Source organism: Ananas comosus, linkage group 16, assembly GCF_001540865.1.
Source record: "Ananas comosus cultivar F153 linkage group 16, ASM154086v1, whole genome shotgun sequence".
Taxonomy (NCBI): Eukaryota; Viridiplantae; Streptophyta; class Magnoliopsida; order Poales; family Bromeliaceae; genus Ananas; species Ananas comosus.
Window position 1 is genome coordinate 5,107,515 of NC_033636.1, and position 23,505 is coordinate 5,131,019.

The 23,505-nt window shown below is 36.4% G+C and overlaps 2 protein-coding genes across 2 annotated transcripts; both read left to right on the plus strand.

Annotated features, from left to right (window-relative positions):
* On the plus strand, window positions 1,893-10,812 carry LOC109722027 (CDP-diacylglycerol--serine O-phosphatidyltransferase 2-like). The gene is made up of 13 exons (XM_020249876.1): window positions 1,893-2,179; window positions 2,421-2,611; window positions 3,811-3,876; window positions 5,282-5,341; window positions 5,908-5,998; window positions 6,455-6,509; window positions 6,610-6,689; window positions 7,117-7,233; window positions 7,338-7,422; window positions 8,876-8,967; window positions 9,624-9,877; window positions 10,356-10,441; window positions 10,557-10,812. The coding sequence occupies exons 2-13, from the start codon at window positions 2,460-2,462 to the stop codon at window positions 10,682-10,684; spliced, it is 1,266 nt and encodes a 421-aa protein (XP_020105465.1). The 5' UTR covers window positions 1,893-2,179; window positions 2,421-2,459; the 3' UTR covers window positions 10,685-10,812.
* LOC109722075 lies at window positions 18,160-20,012 on the plus strand. The gene is made up of 2 exons (XM_020249962.1): window positions 18,160-19,920; window positions 19,989-20,012. Exons 1-2 carry the CDS (start codon window positions 18,160-18,162, stop codon window positions 20,010-20,012), a joined length of 1,785 nt encoding a protein of 594 aa, XP_020105551.1.

The window sequence follows — 23,505 nt, forward strand, 5'->3', positions numbered from 1 at the left end:
AGGGGCATATTTGTGATGACAAAATTGGAAATATAAACAGTTTTCTAACAGTTCTCTAACGATAACAAACCAAAGGGACACATCTGAAAATATTATGATTTTTACAGAAATAACTTATGAAAGTTAAACTTTACAGAAATATATTTATAATTTACTATATTTGCGAAAACCTGTATGCTATTAATCCTTTTTTATATTACGGATGTGATCGTATCGGAGTGTCGTAACGCTGGTAAAAGTGCCATGGCCACGGCTGATGTGGTGGACCTGTCGGCCCAACAAATTTTCGTGGGACCGACCGTCCCTAGAGCAAGCGGCAAAGGACTTAGTGGTTGGTACTCGAGATTCAAGTTTGAATTCTAATTGATTCACATTTTTAGCTAAGTTTATTTCTGAATAGAATAAACGAAGTGGGTAACGTGCTACCTATCTCTAAAAAAAAAAAAAAAAAATTTATTGGAGACAGTTTTCAACTTTTCAACGTATCACCAGTAAAAAAAAAAAAAAAAAACAAAAAACAAAATTTCGTGGGATTGTCTGTGCACCTTGGAACCATGAGACCCACCCAGTCCGGCTCTCCGCAAACTGTCTCCGCTCGACGCTGCTGCTTTCAAGGAGAGTGTTTAGTAGTAGTGCCTATTGCTATTGCTATTGCTATTGCTATTGCTATTGCTATCTGGTATTTGGTATTATTAGATCATTCGCACCCCCACGACGTACTCGAGGGTCGGGCTCATTGGACGGCCACGATCTCCTCGTCTCGAGATCGTACGGAAGCGGCGCGCTTGTCGGCTACCTCCACGCGAGTTCAGGGAAGAAAAATGCTAGTCTCTTTCGGAAGCTTCCGATTTTGTTGTAATAATATAATAATTTTTTATATGTATTTTTAAAAAATTAATTTTGAATTTTATTTTTTGTAAATTTGTATTTTTATTTTATATCCGTTGTAGAAAAAAATAATCCACTGTGTCATTTTTTTTTTCTTTTTTTAGCATAAAATAATATAATAATATGTTTTTTGAATAATGCTATCTCTATAATAATCCAAATAGAATTGTAAGATTACACCCCTTTTTAAATTATAAATTAAACTTTTTTATTTTCTCTATTACTTTCAATTTGGATCGTTATCTCTCATAAGTTCAGGTGTATAAAAGAAAGAAAATACATCTAGAATTAAGTTATTAAAAATATATGCAAAAATTAACAAGTCAGGATGCTCACGTTAGTTGGAAAACTCTCCACCCAAGTTTTTACCCTAAACGCTGATAGGCCAGGTGTAAAATTTATTTATATTTTATTCATCCAAAAATCCACTATTTGTTCTCTAATCTTGTCAAAAATAAAAAATAAAAAATATATATATATATATATATATATATATATATATAAATTTAAAAAGATTTTGTGATCCCTATGACGATTACACGTAGCATTTTCCTTTTTCGATTGAGAAACAACGATGGGCAGATCCTTGTTAAAAGAAAACCGCCATGATGGCCTTTTTATTGTGCCTACCAGTTTCTTCCTCTTCGTTCTTGTTTCAAGCTTCAGCGTCATTATCAGAATCTCTCGAATGTACGCAATAATTACAATCCCCTTCCTGCTTCATTTTCTCTGCTTAATTGGTAGCAAATTGATACAGAGTTGGATGATTGCTTTCCAACTCGGTGAATCGAATGAATTGAATTTGGGGTTGTGTTCTTCTGTTTGGGATTTGGTGCAATCATTTTTCTATGTAATCATCAGATTTTCTTGTTGGAAGTGTTTCCAAATCGTCTGAAATTAGTGAATTCTTGTATGTATGTGATTTGATCCCAATTGGTGGTTTAGAGGATTCTGAGCAGGGTGATAGATTATTAGATTTTGAGCTGCTATTTTGAAAGGTGATTTCCTTTTTATATTGGTGAGTAGTTGTTCTTCTTTGGATTTTCGATTATGATCCACATGAGTTTGTCACTGATATTGTCTGTTCTTCCATGTTCACACAAGAACACACAAAATTATCTGCGAATCTAGTGTTCTTGTACTAATAAAATCAATTGTTGGGAAAGAACTTGCGTGATTGCCGTGATTATTCATCCCTGATATTGTGATAATTTATTTGTTTCTATGGATTTTTGTGGTCAGTTTATGTGAAGAAACATGTCTTCTTGAATCCAATATTGGGGATAGCCAGGTAGTTCTTTCTAATTTTTCCTTTCAAATTTTGAATAAAAATTTAGACCTCAAATTGCTCAATCCTATTTTCCTGTGTTTATAACATTGTAATTCGTTAGTTTTGAATGTTGTTCTGTTGATGGACTCGATATAGGTAGCTTGATAGCCATTGTATTTCTATCTATTGACAAATATTGTATATTTCTCAACCTAATAAGGCCATTATTTCATTCTATGCTTCGCTTTTCCTGTTTCCGTAGATAAATTTGACAGTGCCAGATTGCTGTTGATGGAGTTCAATGGTCAGAGTAACAGAGATGGGAAAGATAGGAATTCAAGAGGGTAATGATAGGAATTCCTCTAGTGATGTTGATGAGTTTGATCCATGGACGGCTTGGCTCTACAAGCCACGCACGGTCTCATCGCTACTTGTCGGAGCCTGTTTTTTGATGTGAGTTCTTGTTCTACAATTTCATCACTTATTTATGTATATATTTTCTTGATCTGAAGATCATATTTTCTATACTAAACTTCTACCATTGCCTCAAAAGAATGATAGCAGATAATTTTATGAGTGTATAAACATGTACGGAAAAGTTATAGTACAAGCTTATGTAGCTGGACTGTCCACAGTTGACTAACATTTGGTACGTATTATCGATACTTCCACTGTAATGTTGTTTTTGAGGTAGCGATGGCTTGAATCACATAGCATCGGTATTTAAACAATTAGTGGATATTTGAATGGCTAGACTGAACATTGTTAAAACTTAAAATGTTTGGCACCATTAAGTATTTCATCCTTGGATTAGCAGTTCATATACAGGTGCTTAAAGGCCCATTTGTAACTTCCCAGGTTTTTCTTCATAGATGTTGACCAGTTTCATGATCTTGCTGGTTGGTTTTATGAGATTATCAACGTTGCCTTATTATATATTTATATTGATTGGTAGGGTAGCATTTACACAGAAAAGTGTTTTCTGACTTCATTCGGATATAAGGTCTAGTGCGTGACTAATAATTTTCGAGTTTTCTGCAAAAGATTCTGCTCATATTTTATGTTGGGCACAAGAATCTTCAGCTATAACTCATTTTATTTTGTAGTATCATGGGGCTTGCACTACATAAGTTGATTTGTTCTTGTACTAACTGATGATCTAACTCTTAAGCACTTCCTCTTAATTTGAGTGAACATGTCAAACTTTGAAATTTTTGTGATCTTGTTTCTGTTTCTACTGTGATCCTTCATGGAATGATCTAGGTGCATATTCTAGATAATCATGTACTAGGATAATGCATGGTTCAATGTTGTTTGTTAAGAACATAGATACTTTTCTATGGTGAAGCTGACTCCTGAAATGGTTTACATTATAGTGTCAATGGTATGGAATGCTTGAATATTTTGTACTCTGCTGCTTCTGAACAGAACTAAACTGGTTATGAAGACTTGGGAGGTGTCAATTGAATATTGTAGATGCTTCAGAAATCTTTACTAATTGATGACAGATGTTATTACTCGGCTATTACCGTCCAAGATGGTTTTCTCGATTTTCTTCATACGGTTTTTGATACGAATTGCATGTACAATTTTATCTCTATTGGAGATACCTAATTAACTTGCATGTGTTGATCATTATATATGTTTCTCAGTTGGGCTAGTGGAGCACTTAATCCTGACAGCACTGCATCTAATGCTACTGTTTCATCTGTGAGAAGGTATGCTCATGAGTTGATGAATTTTTTTTATTTAAAGCTTTTATCGCTTTTCATTAGGGCATGTTTGGTTGTACGAAAGAGGTTGAACTGAAAAAAGTCACTTTTGCAAAAGTGACTTTTACAAAAGTGATTTTTCAGTTCAATTGTTTGGTTGATTATAAAATGAAACATGAAAAATTATGGTTTTATAATTTTGATTCCTTAATTATATATAAAGAGGTGAAAATATAAAAAAAAAAAACTTATACTCGCAATTAAATTGAAAATTTTAAATTATATTTATTTTTAGACTTTAAAATTATATTTTAAAATTTAAAATTAAACTTAAATTTGAGTTGAACTTATAATTAAAATATAAGACACAAATTAAATTTACAATTTGAATTTCAATTTTAAGTTATAACTCATAACTAAAATTAAATTTTAAAATAAAAGTTCAACATAGAAGTTATAATACTTATTCAAATTTGAATTCATAATTTGAATTTGTAATTTGAATCATATTTTAATTTACTCTTTGATCTTAAATTGTGAATTCAAATATGAATCCGCAATTTGAATTAATAATTAAAATTAAAATTAAAATTTAATTCCAACTTAACATTTGAATTCATAAGTCGAATTCAAAGTTCAAATTGAAACTTATTATTGAAATTAAATGCAAATAGCAAATTTAAATTTCAATTTCAATTTCAATTTAAAATTTAAATATTAAATTCAAATTTTGGTCAATAATTTGAATTTATAGTTGGAACAGTTTGAATTCAAACTTCAAATTGAAGGTCTTAGCTAAAAATAATTTGATGAAAATTTAAATTTAAATTCTAGAATTCAAATTTATTTTTTTAAAAAATAAAATTTTAAAATTTAAATTTAAATATAAAGTCACAAATTTGAATTTACAAATAAAATTAAAAATGTGATCATGTTATTAATTCAAATTTAAGGTGAAATTTAACTTAAAAAATAAATTCAAAGATTAAAGTTAAGACCACATATAACCTCTTAGCTAATCTCTCAACTTTCGGTGACTTTCGAATTTTTTGAGCCGAAGTCAAAAAAGTGAAATTTAGTTATAACTTACTTTATCTATCCATTTTATAAAGTGACTTTTATATTCACTTTTGCAAACCAAACAACCAATAAGATGTCACTTTCCAAAAGTGCCTTTTTCGGTGCTTCAATTTCAGCCAACCAAAGCCCTTGGGTTATTACAACTCTTTCACACTTAGCTTGGTGACTTTGGTCACCTCACCAAGAGCTTTTAATTATTGAAACATAATACTGTTTCTATCATATTTTGCTATCTTGATTTCCTTTATTGTGCAATGTATTTTACCTTTCTAGTAACTGCTTCTAGTAGAAAGAGTTACGATTTCTAACGTCTATTTGTTTTTCTTGTTAGGGGTGTTTGGGCAATGATAGCAGTCTTTCTTATTTATTGCGTCCTTCAAGCTCCTTCAACGTGAGTGATCATTCCGTACACTTTCTTAAAAGTTAACCATATGAAAAACTTGAATACAGGAATGGTCAACTACACATAAATTAGTATATGTTATTTGTATAATATTGTGCTCTAGTTTTTGTGGCATAGCAACTGTTAATTTATTATGAGTTTTACTTACTTCCGTCTATGTAATCATAGTAAGAGTATTTTATGTGGGGAAGAAAACTAAATATCTTCTTGTCATCTTTGTCTAATTATTATCTTATTGATCAGTAATATCATAATCAGACTCAACGGCTGTTACTTTGAAAGATGAATAACAATCTTGTCTTCAAAAGATGCTTATTTCCTAAGGCCTTATTATTTTTTTTCTTTTTCATGTTTGGAATGATCTTGGCACATAGACTAGTAAGAACACAATGTCACAGCAACAACATTTAAGAAAATTACAAGCATGTAATAAATGATCATAATGTGCTTTGATGAATTTGTCTATCTCCAAGTGCTGCAGCATAAATTTCAGCATGCTTTTTAGAAGCCATTGATGCTATAAAAATGAAGGTATATTATATTTTTACGTTCAGGTTGCTTATTAGACCCCATCCTGCTGTTTGGCGGTTTGTCCATGGAATGGCTGTTGTTTACCTTGTGGCCCTTACTTTTCTTCTTTTCCAGGTTTCGTTTTTCCCTTATATAGTGCTTGGTGTTGTCTCTTTTACATAGATAGTAACCTATATTATCAATGTCCAAAGTTTCCGTAGAGAAGTTATGATTATCTTTCTATTAGAATTATTTGATACAAATAGCCATTTTATCTTTTACTTTTTAGTGGTCATCATAGAATTGTATTAGTATTTTTATTATCCTTATATCAATTGTCGCGTTCTTTTCTTAACACGTATTAATCTTTGCTGTAATTTTTTCCCCACCTTTTTTATTGGTAAAACTTTTGAAGATTATCACATATTTTTCTTATTTTTTTAGAATTATAAAATTAAAACAACCTTATGTGGGAATTTTTTTTTCCCCTAATTATATGTATTTAGACTTTTTAGTTATTCTATACAATAGTCTGATATTTGTTTTGCACTACAATGGAAATTAAAACTTAATTATTATCATACTTCTCAGAATCGTGATGATGCTCGACAGTTCATGAAGTACCTGCATCCTCATCTTGGAGTAGGTAGTACTTGCCAAGCATTTCTGAGTTCTTGTTAACACTAATGAATCTTGTTGCACTTGAACAAAAAATTAGATATTCACCTTTTTTCATCTTAATGCAGAACTACCTAAAAGATCTTATGGAGTTGATTGCCGAATTTATGTCCCAGAAAATCCTAAAAGCAGGTTTATCAATGTTTATGTATGATGTCTCAGTCTAACATTCCTCATTGAGTATCAATTTTAGTAGATTTTGCGCTCGTTTGGCACATAGTATTGAGTTTGATAGGGATAAGACGAGAGCAATGTCGGCAGAGGGAGGGGGTTTAGTAACTCGAAGGCATCGGGGTTCATAGGACGAGTTCGGTCTCATAAAATAACGACAGTGGATGGGATCATTGGATTCTTTCATAGATGTTTGAATTTAACACAATTGGATTTTCAAAAATCTAATTTTATCCCACTAGCTCCAATCCCTATTTGTCGTTCTCTTGACACCTCCAACTCCTTAATCCCTCCTTAAGCCCCAACATCACTATCTTGTCTTATTCTATCTTATGTGCCAAATAGGGAATTTAGTTCCTCTATTTTTCATAATTCGAAATTTGATATATTTTAGATTTTTCTAGGAAACTTTGTTTGATGAGTTTGTCCTTGCCCATATCGTGGGTTGGTGGGGAAAGGCTGTGATGATACGTAATCACCCTCTCTTATGGATATTGTCAATTGGATTTGAGTCGATGGAGGTCAAATTTTCACTCGGAAACTTCTTGGCTTCTCTCACTTAGTTATCGTTACTTTTAAATGATTTGATCTCTTTCTTAAGTATATTGTGCATGATCGTTTCCAGCTCACTTTTCGCCATATGTTGCCAAACTTTAGTGAGTGTTGGTGGGATAGCATTATTTTGGATATTTTGATCTGCAATTGGTTTGGTAAGAATCCAACTATAGCTTATTCAGCTTCATTTTCGGTTTATAGACATACTCATGTAATGTGCAGTCCTTTGTTTAGCATTATCTCTTTTAGAATAAACCAAATACACCACAAGTTTTTACTCTTTTTTTTGAAAAGAAGTACAAAATCACACCGATACAAGCCCGTTTAATGTGAAAATGACACTTCATGCTGCAACACGAGGAGTTTTTTTTTTCAAATATTTAAGTTTGAACTTTGGACATTTACACACAATCTCAACTTCACCTAGTCCACCCAATGTTTGACAAAAACACACCCAACCTGATTCATAATTCAGTTCAACGCTGGATCCCTCACGCAAATCGTTTTTCACCATTCATTTATAGACCGAGATACCTCTTTTGATTAACTATTTGTGGCTAAATCTTTCTCAGTTGCCTTGCCCTTTGTTATTTTTGGCTATGTTGCCTTTCACATAGTTGGATTGCCTTGCTCTTTTGAAGTGTGCATTTAATCTTTGGTTTCCTCAAATTTTAATTTTGCTTGTCCTCATTCTTCTTTGTAAATGATGATAAAGAAAAGCATATACTGCATGGATAGTGCCAAACTTGAAGTGTGCATTTAATCTTTGGTTCCCTCAAATTTTAATTTTGCTTGTCCTAATTCTTCTTTGTAAATGATGATAAAGCAAAGCGTATACTGCACGGACAGTGTTAAAATTGTCGACAATGTCAAGCTTACGTGTAAACATAGAGGACTCTTGGCTATACGCAACTCTTTGTTTACACGAGGGGCATCAACTTTTCCAAGTCGACTTTAGTGTCTAATATTTTCTTATTCTTGGGAAGTCTGCTGATAGCATAAATTATTTTTCTTTTATTCTTTGTTTCAACTTTTTAAATTTGTTATCTATTTCCAAAACCTTTTTCAACATCAGACAGAGGAGAAGTCAACTACCCTTTTACCTAGAACAACAACAACTAAGCATTTGGTCCTAGTTATTTTGGGCTGTTGGCGCAAGCTATATGGATCTCTTATCGCTCCATTTTGTTTCTTTTTTTAAACATTTTTTGTCAAAAAAAGTATTGTAATATCTCATCTTATCTCAGCAGTTCCTCTCGTTAATTTTGGTTTGTGTCTTCTTCAAGTGCCACATTTTAGCAGAATAAAGTCCTAATGCCTTGTGGGTTATTTTACACATGGCCGCAACATCTCAATCAGTTTTTGCACAACTTATCCTTTATAAGCTGTAAGCCCTTACACCTCACTTGTGTTGGATTCGACAGTTTTCAGCCTTTTCTAGCGACGTGACACAGTTATGTCAACATCCTCATCTTGGCGAGACTCAAAACTTTTGCCAATGTTATTTCCTTAGCATACTCCTTCAATTATCTTTTATGTAATGTTGTTATTGAATTGTAGTTTTATTGGTTCCGAGCAATATTTAAATGGATTGGGTTTCTAATTCAGGTATTTGGGCCGGAATGCGTACTGTTACATACATCAATGGTAAAACATACAAATGGGTTGGTCTAAGCTGCCAGCCAAACATTATCAGTAAGGTAAGCTCACAATTTGTTATTTTGTATAAGTTGCTTCTGATAAAAGGTACTATTGATTGAACCTGAATTATGACTCGGAACTGATGACATAGTAACATATTTATCTTGAAAAATTAAAGGAATAACCTTCTCTGAAAAATAAGAAATTTTATTCTTACCTTTATTTGTACATCTAAATCATCTAACTTCGTGATGTCAGATCATGACACCAAGTGGGTAGTTGCACTTCAGCATATGGAAAGAAAGCTAATTTATATGTATTTACACTTATAGCGCAATCAACATTTTTGTATCTATATAGAAAATATAATGGGCGTGATTAGCAATATTGTTAAGTCTTAAATCTTCCCTTCTTGGAACTTTTAAACATTTTTATCAACATAGTAGAAATGAAAATTAGAGAAATCAATACAAGAAATATCTCTAGATTATATATATTAAAGCCCTAGTCCTTAACAAGTATACTTTTATGTATATAAGATATTCATATATCAATCAACTATTCACTTGTATCATATCGTTTAGGCGTTTAGACTTGCATTGTTGGATACACGCGCATCTATTCACTTCACAGTTACTGACACTTTCTTTTATCATCATAATATAACCTATTCAGTTTTGTATCTCATAATACTCTTTTTTGTAAACATTTAAAGGTAAAAAGATCGTTGGGCCAATTCACACCTGCATGGTGGGACAAAGATGAGTGGCACCCTATGCAGGGCCCGCTGAGGTTCTTCCAAGTTCTATGTCTCTGTGTCGCTTTCATGACAGTGGAACTCAACACCTTCTTCCTCAAATTCTCTCTTTGGATTCCCCCAAGAAATCCCTTGGTTGTGTACAGGTTGATTCTTTGGTGGCTAATAGCTATTCCAACTATCCGCGAGTACAACTCCTACATACAGGACAGGTTCTCTCTCTCTTTCTCACACTCACATACACACAACTATGTGCAAAATGCATTGAAATTGTTAACTCCAAATTCTAATGAACGTCAAGTCTCCAGCATGTACATGTGATACTCGTGTACTATTTTCTTAGCCTTCCCACAAAAAACAACCCCTTTTTTCCTTGGATTTTCAAACTTAGGAAAATTCTTTCACTTTTGCCACTTGAGTCCATATTTCGACTTTCAGCACCCACTTTCCGTTGGAAACAACACCATGATGCATAGCTTTGAAAGTTCGATGGATGGTTTTGAACTACGGAGATATTCTTTTGAAATTGTGGAAAAAGTAAGGGGCAATTTCATCCTCAAAGCTGAAAGTGAGCTGAAATTACAAAAACTTAACAACTGTTATATTCTTCAGTTTACTTTTTCCTTTTTTGAAAAGTGGTTTTTTTTTTCCTCCTGGTCATTAATATGTTTCAATTACAAATTACCTCAGCAAGCCAGTAAAGGTGGGGGCATTTTGTTGGCTTTCCCTAGCTATATGTATAGTGGAGCTTCTTATCTGCATTAAGTTCGGACATGGTGAGCTCTATCTCTCAATCATGTTTCAATTTGTGTATCTTATTGATATCTTTCCTTTAATGTCGATTATATATACTTTTTAAAACAATGACTTAACAAACAGTGTACTGACTAGGTCTGTATCCGAATCCAATGCCAACATGGTTGATATGTTTCTGGGGATCTGTTGGAGTAACCCTTGTTCTCTTCCTGCTAGTTTGGTGTTGGAGAAATCATCGACAAATGGCAAGAAAGAGGCTATGAATTCATAACATAACATGTTTCTTTATAATTTCTTCACTTTGTTCCATGATATGTTTATTGTACATATGCATTGTAAACTATTTTGGTTAGTTCTGAAAATTTTGCTGGAGACTTGATTCAAGCTAAAGTTTAAAGATCCCTTTGCATGTTCACAAGAAGTCTGATTTAAGCATTATGTTTTGTTTTCCTCTTTTTTTTTTTATAAACACTCACTAACCATTTTAATTAAAATATCTAGTGTGTGTCGAGAGATATTGAAGCCTTAATGTAGTGAGATACTTCAAATATAAGTTCATGTACAATTATAAACACTTTGAGAATCTTCCTTGTCAAATGAAATGAGAGATTTTGTAAGGAAACTTTTAAAATAATAAATTTTGTTTATTAATTTTCAGTGAATGGATGTGATCCATAGTAAATGGATGCAACCCTTAGTGAGTGGATGCAACTCTAATCAAAGGGTGTTAGTGAGTGGATGCAACTCTAATCAAAGGGTGTGACTCTTAGAGTGAAAGGATATAACTTTTAGTAAAAGGATATGACATGAAAAGACACATCTTTATAATGTGTCTCTTCGAGTACATATCTGTTGGAATTAATTCTTACATTCATTGAACTTGACTCATAAAACTAATTGGTAGTTATGATCAAATGAAAAGTCACAATTGAAGGGCCACTTCATGAAACACCCATTCATGAATAGTCACTTTATGAAGCACCCGTTATGAAGCACCCGTTCATGGTCTATATAAGTCCACAGCGTTAGTTGTAGAAATATAAGACGAAACAGTTGAAGAGTTTAAGTCTCCATTCACAATAATTCCATTCTTGTTTTCTTATTCTATTTCTTTTGACAACTTAATCGAGTGAGTGTTCAAAGGCTCGACTTCGTGTGTGCAAACGCAGTTGAGGTTTGTGCTTCATTGTATCCTAGGAGGCTGTTCGTTGACCCGGTGCACACCAATTTGATTGAACGGTGGGGACGGATTAAGCCTTAAGGAAAGTGGCATTGCTACACGCCTTGAAGCCTTTTTAATCTTTCTATTTCATACCTTTATCACAATCTGTTCAAACAATCTTAAGGCTTAAATCCGAAAATGTCGACTGCTACTCTACGAGAGATGGCAACAAACTTTATGAGACTAAAAAGATTTGATGGCATGGACTTCAGGCGTTGGCAGAAGAAATTATTTTTCCTTCTATCGACTCTCAAAGTTGCTTATGTCCTTACTACTCTAAGACCAGAAGAAAATGATGATGAACCTATTGCACAAACTCGTACAAGACAAAAATGGGATGAAGATGACAATATATGCCGAGGCAACATTCTAAATCTTATGTCGGATACACTTTTCGACGTCTATCAAAATGTGAAAACGGCTAAAGAACGGTGGGAAGGTCTTGAAGAAAAATAGAAATCCGAGGATGCCACAAGTAAGAAGTTTCTTGTTAGCAAATTTAATAACTATAAAATGGTTGATAGTAGATCTCTTCTTGATCAGTTACATGAAATTCAATATATTCTCAATCAATTTACTCAACATAATATGAATATGGATGAATCTATAATTGTGGCCTCTATTATCGATAAACTTCCTCCATCATGGAAAGACTTTAAGAAAAGTCTTAAGCATAAAAATGAAGATATTACTTTTAAAGATTTGGCTAATCATCTTCGCATAGAAGAAGAATATCGTTTGCAAGATGGCAAAAAGGAGCAAGATGCTCAGAGTGCCAAACTGTACGCGACGGAAGATGAGTATAATAAAATCCGGCAACCCACAAAAGAAAATCGAAAGAGAGCCGAGCATCCGATCAACCACAACATAACAAATAAGAAAAAGAAATGTGCATGCTTTCATTGTAGTAAACCGGGTCACTACAAGAAAGAATGTCGGTTCCTCAAAAGGAAAAGTGCACCGGATTCCAAAAAGAATTTTGTGACTATAATATCCGAGGTTAACACACTCGAAGATGACGGAGCTTGGTGGATTGATTCGGGTTCCACAAGGCATGTGTGCAAGGATAGAAGTTTATTTAGAACTTATGATGCATTGGAGGATAGAAACGTTCTCTATATGGGCAATTCTTCAACAGCACAAATCAAAGGAAAGGGTAACATGGAACTTGAGTTCACATCAGGGAAAACTCTCACTCTCACCGATGTGTATCATGTACCCGAAGTTAGGAAGAATCTTGTTTCAGGAAGTCTTCTTAACAAATTTGGGTTCAAACTTGTATTTGAGGCCGATAAATTTATTTTGTCGAAGGCTAGAATCTTTGTAGGAAAAGGATATTTGTATGAAGGCATGTTCAAACTCAATCTTATTAATAAAATGAATATTTCAGCCTATATTATTGACTGTTCTTCTTTATGGCATAATCGTTTAGGACATGTTAATTATAGAAGATTACATGATATGTCTAAGTTAGAGTTAATTACTAATTTTGATAACAAATTAGAAAAATGTAATACTTGCATGCTCACTAAAATTACTAGATAAGTCTTTTCCTAAATTGATAGATGTTCTAGTCTACTTGAATTGGTACATAGTGATGTTTGTGACTTGCATGCTTCTCCTACTATTGGTGGAAAGAAATATTTTGTTACATTTATTGATGATTTTTCTAGATATAGTTATGTTTATCTTTTGCATTCTAAAAATGAAGCGCTAGATAAATTTAGAATTTATAAATCTGAAGTTGAGGTGAAATGTGAGAAAATGGTCAAATGCCTAAGAACAGACAGAGGAGGAGAATATTATGATCCTTCATTTTTTGAGTCCATTGGTATTATACATGAAACCTCTGCACCTTATACTCCACAACAAAACGGAGTTGCAGAAAGAAAAAATAGAACATTAAGGGAAATGGCCAATGCTATGCTTTGTAACTCTGGGTTAAGTTATGGATTTTGGGGCGAAGCTTTATTAACTGCTTGTCATTTACTAAATAGAATCCCAACAAAAAAGAATGATAAAACTCCTTATGAATTATTCAAGGAAAGAAAGCCAAATTTAAATTATTTAAAAGTTTGGGGTTGTAGAGCTATTGTGAGGGTTCCAAAACCGAAAAGAAAGAAACTGGGTGAAAGAGTGCATATTTATTGGGTATGCACAATATAGTAAAACACAGATTTTACGTGATTGAATCGAATGACTTCATTGAGATCAACACAGTTTTTGAATCTAGAGATGTTATATTTGATGAAAACATATTTGTTTCAATTCCTAGACCCAAAGAACTTATTGTGGGTAAAGAACACTCCAATGAGAAAAATGATGTCGCAATTGAAACCCCAGAACTTAGAAGAAGTAAAAGAGTTAGAATTGCTAAAATATTTGGACCAGATTTTTATACTTTTCTTGTTGAGGGTAGTAGAGAAATGATTACATAAAGTTTTCAATTTTGTTTAAACATTGACTCAGACCCCACAACATTTGAGGAGGCAATGAAATCTCCTGATGTCGCTTTTTGGAAAGAAGCGATAAATGATGAAATGGACTCAATTACGGCCAACCAAACATGGAAATTAGTTGATCTTCCTCCTGGATGTAACCTATTGGGTGTAAATGGATTTTCAAAAAGAAAATCAAAGTAAACGGCACCATAGATAAATTCAAGGCAAGACTTGTTGCCAAAGGGTTTACACAAAAAGAAGGTATTGATTATTTTGATACTTATGCACTTGTTGCCAGATTAACGACTATTAGAACTTCGGTTGCTCTTGCTTCTATGTATAATTTGATTATTCATCAAATGGATGTCAAAACTGCATTCTTAAATGGAGAATTAGATGAAGAAGTTTATATGGAACAGCCCGAGGGCTTTGTTGTTCCTGGACAAAAGCATAAAGTGTGTAAACTTGTCAAGTCGTTGTGTGGGCTTAAACAAGCACGTAAACAATGGCATCAAAAGTTTGATCAGATTGTTCTTTTCAATGGTTATAAAATTAATCAATCTGATAAATGTGTTTATAGTAAATTTTCAAATAGTAAAGGTGTTATTATATGTCTATATGTTGATGACATGTTAATTTTTGGCACCGATGTTCAGCAAGTAGAAAATACTAAAAATTTTTTATCTTGCAATTTTGATATGAAAGATATGGGGGAGGCTGATATTATTTTGGGAATTAAAATTATTCGTGAAAATAATGGTTTATTTTTAACCCAGTCTCATTATATCGAAAAGATTCTTAGAAAATTTGGTTATTTTGATTGTACTCCAGTATCAACTCCTTTTGATCCTAATCTAAAATTAGTTCGCAATACTGGTAGATCAATTAATCAATTAGAATATTCTAAGATTATTGGAAGTTTGATGTATGCCATGTCTTGTACTAGGCCTGATATTGCATTTGCTGTTGGTATATTAAGTAGATTTACTAGCAATCCAGGTAATGTACATTGGCATGCTATTTACAGAATTTTGAAATATTTGAAAAAGACAATGGACTATAGAATTTTCTATAGTGGATATCCAACAGTATTGGAAGGCTATACAGATGCCAGTTGGATAACAGATCAAAAAGATCATGCATCCACAAGTGGGTGGATATTTATATTAGGTGGAGGTGCGATTTCTTGGGGTTCCAAGAAACAGACATGTATAGCGGACTCTACCATGGCAGCAGAATTTATAGCACTAGCGTCTGCTAGTAAGGAGGCGGAATGGATAAGGAATTTATTATATGAAATTCCAGTTTGGCCAAAACCAATGCCGCCGGTATCGCTACATTGCGATAGTGAAGCTACGCTCTCAAGAGCATATAGTCAAATATACAATGGGAAGTCGAGACATATTGGATTAAAACATAGCTATGTAAAACAACTGATATCATATGGCATAATTACCATTGATTTTGTAAGATCAAACCAAAATCTTGCGGATCCGTTGACTAAGGGACTTCCAAGAGAATTGATATTCAGGACATCGATGGGGATGGGTCTCAAGCCCATATTACAAAGTCACCAATGATGGAAACTCGACTTAACACTTGAAACATCATCAAGTCTTAAGTTCAATGAGCCAAAGTACATCATATGGAGTGATTGCAAGCACTATAATATAAAATTTCCATCCCAAGTAAAGTGCTTGGTATCCGTATTGAAAAGGGAAGGTTGAACTAATAAAGTTCTTAATAGACCTACAGTAGTATTTACTGAAGTGTTAAATACGGGACACTTCTGGTAGAGTCTACCTATATGAATGTGAAGTGTGGCCGCTTCTAGGAGTTAAGGGCTTGACTCTAACAGCATTCATGAAACAGGATGCGGACACAAGGCCATAAAAGTGTCAGCAATAAAATAGAGCACTTGATTGATTATAAATTTCTATATGTAAGAAATGTCCGGTTAGTCGAAAATAATTGTTGGTTCAAAGCTTGTCTACCATTCAATTATGACTAACTTTGATGTGTTTTCACTAAGTGTAGATTCAAGTTTTAATACACCTACATCTATACATACGATTTTGTCAAGTTGTCAAAAATTTTGATTTTTGATTTTTTTATTTTGATTTTGTTTTATTTCGTATTTTGATGTATTTTGATGTATTTTAAAAATTGGTGATGAATTGTAAGGAAATTTTTAAAATAATATATTTTGTTTATTGATTTTTAATAAATGGATGCGATCCTTAGTGAATGGATGCAATCCTTAGTGAGTGGATGCAACTCAAATCAAAGGGTGTGACTCTTAAAGTGAAAGGATATGACATGAAAAAACACATCTTTATAGTGTGTCTCTTCGAGTATATGTCCGTTGGAATTAATTCTTACATTCATTGAACTTAACTCATAAAACTAATTGGTAGTTATGATCAAATGAAAAGTCACAATTGAAGGGCCACTTCATGAAACACCCGTTCATGAATAGTCACTTCATGAAGCACTCGTTTGTGGTCTATATAAGTCCACGGCGTTGGTTGTAGAAACATAAGACGAAACAGTTGAAGAGTTTAAGTCTCTATTCACAATAATTCCATTCTTGTTTTCTTATTCTATTTCTTTTGACAACTTAATCGAGTGAGTGCTCAAAGGATCGACTTCGTGTGTGCAAACGCAGCTGAGGTTTGTGCTTCATTGTATTTTGGGAGGCTGTTCGTTGACCCGGTGCACACCAATTTGATTGAACTATGGGGACGGATTAAATCTTAAGAAAAGTGGCATTGGTACACGCTTTGAAGTCTTTTCTATCTTTCTACTTTATACATATTTCACTATCTGTTCAAACAGATTTTAATTATATTTCTGATCCATTCCTATCTGGTTGGTCTTTTCACTGACATGGTAGAAACGGTGATTCAGGAATTTGACTACTTGCGGCCTTTGTTTTGCCTCCTCTTTGCTATTGGTATTAACTTTTGCTATTTGTGTTCAACGAGCCACAGCTCCAACGGAACAGATTGGTTAGAGATATTTACTACACCAGGAGGAAGCTGCTTAAAGAAAGGCCTAGCATCAGACCAATTTCCCAGTGGTGGAGAAATGTCCTCGATATCGGAGATATTTTCAAATGTGGAATTTCTCTTGTGCTAGGGAACGGTAAATTAATCGATTTTTGGCCAGATATTTGATGCGGGAATGCTTCTCTACTAACCTATTAATTTCCCCCACTATTTATAGACAAGTGATGAACAAGGAGCTGTGGGTGAGGGATTGCATTAAAAGTAGAGGATTGAGATAGGAAAAAAAATACTTATGGGGTTTGAACAAAGAGATCAAGAGGAGGTAAGGCTGGAATAGGACTTCAAAGAGAGCATCACAAATCTCACTGCTAACGACAGACATAGATGAGATGAAATGGAGATGGACGGCAGGACAAGATTTACAGTCAATTCGCTTTATGAATTCTTGAGCAAACCACGAGACCTAAGAAAGGTTACCACGAGACCTATTTAAAAGTTAAGAATTCCTGCAAAAGTTAAAGGTCTTTATCTAATTGGTCTTGAAGAGAAGGATGCTCTGATACACCTGCTAATTTGGGATCAACTCATCCTGCTGATTGAAGTTGGGAACCTTGACACTGCACCACTCCCAGACCCTTCGCTCCTCTGTTTCTTCTCTGCCTCAATGCAGCGGCTAGCTTAGCATAAATAAGAGCCGTTGGATATCACTTAAGTCGATGAGTCCCAGCCGTCCATCTCGTTAACGATCCTAACTGCCAGGGAAGTACCCGCTCCATTTTACTTTCAGATAATTACAATTTTGCCATCCACCTTAGCTATAAATAGAATTAAGCTTGTAATTAAGACTTGGCTTGGAATATTAATATCATTCTCCTCTCTTCTTTTACTCCTCTTCTCTCTTCTCTTTCCCCTCCTCTTCTGCTCACTTGTATGATCAGAGGTACCAGAGCTCTTCCATGAGTTCTCTACCCTGAGGTTGATAGGTTGGTGAGTATCAATTTTGGTCGAGTATCAATTTTGGTATCAGAGCGGTGCTCCTCGGCTGTGGGGAAATTCTTTCGTTCATGGAGACAAGGGCTCAAGAGCTAAAGAAGATGGAGGAGATGCTGCGACAGATGATCAAAGAGTCAGCGACGCGCCAGGAACAATCAATTCAGGAGCTGAGGGACTGGCAGAATAAAGATATGGAAGAAGTCCGCCAAATGTTTGTCGAATTGCACACCTCAATTTCACCAGGAACTGGTCAAATTTTACCTTCAGCTGGACGATCCGAAGGTAATAGCTCAAATCGATTTCACTTTACTCCAAGATTTACTAAGATCGAATTCCCGCGGTTTGATGGAGAAGATTTGAAAGGATGGCTATTCCGCTGTGAGCAATTCTTCGAGGTTGATGGAACCTCTGAAGAGGCAAAGGTGCGTTTAGCGGCAATCCATCTTGAGGGAAAGGCCCTTCAATGGCATCAAATATATATGAAGTCCCGATTGACACGCTCTCAACCCACATGGGAAGAGTATGTAGTATCGCTCAATACTCGCTTTGGAGCAGATTTGTTCGACGATCCTATGGCGGAACTAAAGAATTTGAAGCAAACAGGGACGGTCATGGAATATCAAGACAAATTTGACACTCTACTAAATAGGGTGGAGCTCTCGGAAGAATATGCCGTAAGCTGCTTCCTTAGTGGTTTGAAGGAAGAAATCCAAATACCGATAAGAATGTTCCAGCCTAGGACTTTACAAAGAGCTCTAAGTCTGGCCAAGTTACAGGAGCTAGCTGTGGATGGACAGGGAAAAGTCTATAAGGGAGGAACTAGAGCCGGAATGAATACTTCCTCCTTACTGTCGACTCCTAAGGGCTTTAATAATTCGAGCATGTCACCCGCACCCCGGACACCTCGGAACCCAAATCATCAGGGATTGCTGGGCGCTGCTCCAATGCCAATCAAACCTGCGAGAAACGTCTCTAATGCAGCCTTTGATGAGAGGCGAGCAAAAGGGCTTTGTTTTTGGTGCGAGGAGAAGTATTCCCCAGGACACCAGTGTAAGAAGAAACAGCTATATAAGATTGAGCTATTAGAAGAAGGATCAACAGATAATACCAACTCTAATGAAGAAAGTGAATCTATAGGAGAGGTGGAACTTGAACCTGTGGAATGTGCACCTCAAATATCGCTGCATGCTCTAGCGGGGCAAGCTCAACTACCGGACTATAGGACCATGCGCCTATGTGGAACAGTGAAGAATCGAAGGATACACATTCTCATCGACTCAGGAAGCACCCACAATTTCCTTGATGCTGCGGTTGCTGCCAAATTGGGGTGTTGTGCGGAGAATATACCAGCTGTAAATGTCACGGTGGCTGATGGGAATAAGCTGATTAGCTCGTCTACTTGCAGGGCTTTTAAATGGAAAATGCAAGGCTTAGAATTCAAGGCTAACCTCCTATTACTACCCTTGAGGGGATGCGACATGGTGTTGGGGGTTCAATGGCTTAAACAATTGGGACCAATCTTGTGGGACTTCAGCAAATTACGAATGGAATTCCAATTTCAGGGCCAGAAGATTGTTTTGAGGGGATCTTCAGGGCCCAGTTTGAAAATAATAGAAGGAAAGCAACTCAAGAAGATGGTGCTGGATGACACAGCTTTGTCTGCAGTTCACCTCTGCTCCATTCATGCAACACCACAGGAAGGGAATCACATAGCAACTTCGGAAGATGCAGAAACGACGTGGTCGGGACTTGGCAAGGCGTATTCTCAACAATTGCAACTACTTCTGGAGGAGCACTCTGACTTATTTGAAGAACCACAAGGACTCCCACCGGTTAGGCTGCACGACCACAAGATTCCACTCAAAGAAGGAACTAACCCGATCAATGTAAGACCCTATAGATACCCTGCCTATCAGAAGACTGAAATTGAAAAATTAGTGCAGGAAATGCTATCGCAGGGAGTGATCAGGCCCAGCAACAGCCCCTATTCTTCTCCGGTGGTGTTAGTAAAGAAAAAGGATGGATCATGGAGACTGTGCATAGATTATAGAAGCTTGAATGATAGTACAATCAAAGATAAATTTCCGATACCGCTTGTAGATGAATTGTTGGACGAATTGAGTGGAGCTAAGTTGTTCTCAGAGCTGGATCTGCGGTCGGGCTATCACCAAATCAGAATGCATGCGGATGACATCTCCAAAACTGCTTTCCGGACTCACGAGGGTCACTATGAGTTCTTAGTGATGCCTTTCGGGCTCACGAATGCGCCTTCAACCTTTCAAGGATTGATGAACCATATCTTTAAACCTTACTTGAGGAGGTTCATTTTGGTATTTTTTGATGACATTCTGGTTTACAGCAAAGGAGTGGAAGAGCACCTATGCCATTTGAGAACTACCTTTCAAGTTTTGCGGCAACACTCATTGTTTGTGCGACGCAAGAAGTGCATCTTTGCTGCTGTTCAGCTGGAGTATCTTGGTCATGTAATCAGCCACGAAGGAGTTTCCATGGACAAGAAGAAAGTAGAGGCGATTCAGGAGTGGCCGCTTCCTACTACTGCGAAGGAATTAAGAGGGTTTTTAGGGTTGGCTGGATATTACCGCAGGTTCGTCAAGGACTTTGGAAAAATCAGCAAATCATTACATGAAATGCTGGGAAAAGAGGGATTTAAGTGGACTAACGAACGCCATTATGCTTTCCAACAGCTCAAGAAGGCTGTTAGTGCGGCCCCTGTACTTGCCTTACCAGATTTCACCATTGACTTCACCATTGAGACGGATGCTTCGGGGATAGGAGTCGGGGCTGTGCTCCTGCAGAAGGGAAGACCTATAGCATTCATGAGCAAACCACTATCTCCAAGGAATAGACAGCTTTCAACTTATGAGCGGGAGATGTTGGCGATAGTAATTGCGGTTCAAAAATGGAGGCCTTACTTGATCGGAAGGCATTTCAAGATAAAAACGGATCACCAGAGCCTAAAGTACTTAATGGAACAAAGAGTATCCACGCCCAGCCAGCAAAAGTGGGTTGCAAAGTTAATGGGGTATGACTATGAATTAATCTATAAGAAGGGTCAAGAGAATGTGGTTGCTGATGCTTTATCGAGGTCACCTACTTTGCTCGCAGTTTCAGCCATTCACACCGATCTACTAGATCAAATTAAGTGGAGTTGGAATGTGGATGACAAACTCAAAAAAATCATTCAACAAAAACAATCAGATATTAACTCGTGGCCTCGTTATACATGGGTACAAGACCAGCTCAGAAGAAAAGGAAAGTTGGTCGTGGGTAGTGACCCAGGACTGAAGTTGCAATTGATTCATAACTTCCATGCTAGCAGCATTGGGGGTCACTCAGGGATGGAGGCTACTACGAGGAAGCTTAAGGGTCAATTCTATTGGAAGGGGCTTCGACGAGATGTCGAACAGTTTGTTAGGGAGTGCTCGGTGTGCCAACAAAACAAATATGAGACAACAGCTCCGGCAGGTCTCTTACAACCCTTACCAATACCAGAGGGTATATGGACTGAGATATCTATGGATTTTATAGAAGGTCTGCCCAATTCACAAGGCAAGGAGGTTATTATGGTGGTGGTCGATAGACTGAGTAAGTATGCCCATTTCATAGCTCTATCCCATCCTTACACGGCTTCATCGGTGGCTCAGTTGTTTCTCGACAACATATATAAGTTGCATGGAATGCCGAGGAGTATAGTTAGTGATCGTGATACGATCTTCGTCAGCCAATTCTGGCAGGAATTGTTCAAGAGGCTTCAAGTCAAGGTTAACCTCTCAACGGCTTACCACCCGCAATCCGATGGACAGACAGAGGTTGTTAATCGCTGCCTTGAGAATTATCTTAGATGTATGGCAGGGGAGAGGCCTAAGGAGTGGGCAAAATGGTTACCATTGGCAGAGTGGTGGTATAATACTTCATATCATTCCTCAACAAAGGCGACTCCCTATGAGGTTGTATACGGGCAACCACCACCCTTACACGTCCCTTACTTAGCAGGAGATTCTTTAATGGAAGCTGTGGATAGAACACTAGCTGCTAGAGAAGCAGCTTTGCGAGTAATCAAGGAAAATTTAGCCAAGGCCCAAAATCGGATGCGGCAAATTGCAAACAAGGGAAGAACTGAACGAGTGTTTCAGGTTGGAGATTGGGTCTATGTGAAATTGCAGCCATACAAGCAGCTATCAGGTCGCAAGCATGCCTTCCAGAAATTATCGCCGCGCTATTTCGGCCCCTTTGAGGTAATCTCTAGAGTGGGACCTGTGGCCTATAAGCTCCAGTTACCAGAGACCACCAAGATACACCCTACTTTCCACATTTCTCAGCTCAAAAGGAAGATCGGATCTGCTCCCTCCTCTCCAACTATACCAGCTTATATCAACACAGAGGGACACTTACTGGTGGAGCCGATAGCTGCGCTCGATCGACGGATGGTCAAGCGACATGGAAAGGCGGCAACGCAGCTGCTAATTCATTGGTCCAACCAACCTGAAGAGAACGCCACGTGGGAATACTTCACTGACCTGCAGAGGCGTTTTCCGCACTTCGATCCTTGGGGACAAGGATCGTATCGAGGAGAGGGTGCTGATACACCTGCTAATTTGGGATCAACTCATCCTGCTGATTGAAGTTGGGAACCTTGACACTGCACCACTCCCAGACCCTTCGCTCCTCTGTTTCTTCTCCGCCTCAATGCAGCGGCTAGCTTAGCATAAATAAGAGCCGTTGGATATCACTTAAGTCGATGAGTCCCAGCCGTCCATCTCGTTAACGATCCTAACTGCCAGGGAAGTACCCGCTCCATTTTACTTTCAGATAATTACAATTTTGCCATCCACCTTAGCTATAAATAGAATTAAGCTTGTAATTGAGACTTGGCTTGGAATATTAATATCATTCTCCTCTCTTCTTTTACTCCTCTTCTCTCTTCTCTTTCCCCTCCTCTTCTGCTCACTTGTATGATNTGATACTTCTATTATTCAGTTGATTCATTACTGCAGAAATCATGTTTACATGTTGAATACATGCCTGTTACCGGTTAGCACTGCATATTTTTATATCATGCACTTATTGCTTTTCCTTACTTTCAGTACATCATGAGCCTAGTGGTGTAATTCGCCGAGGCTGGCGGCTTACCCACTGGGAACTATTGTTAATAGTTCTCACGCCCTTTTGGTGGTTGTTTTTACAGAGCCATCTGCAGGAGAGGCTAGGGATCGTGGCAAGGGAGTCGCGTCTAGCTAGACTTTACTAGGAGCATGCTAGTTGATCACCTTGCTACTCGGGCTACGACCGAGGGTGATGTCCCTTTGTATAGAGAAACCACCATTGTACCTATCCTATTTTTGTATACTCGTGGTGTTTATGTACTACTTGGATCGTGAACTGCAGTTGTGATACTT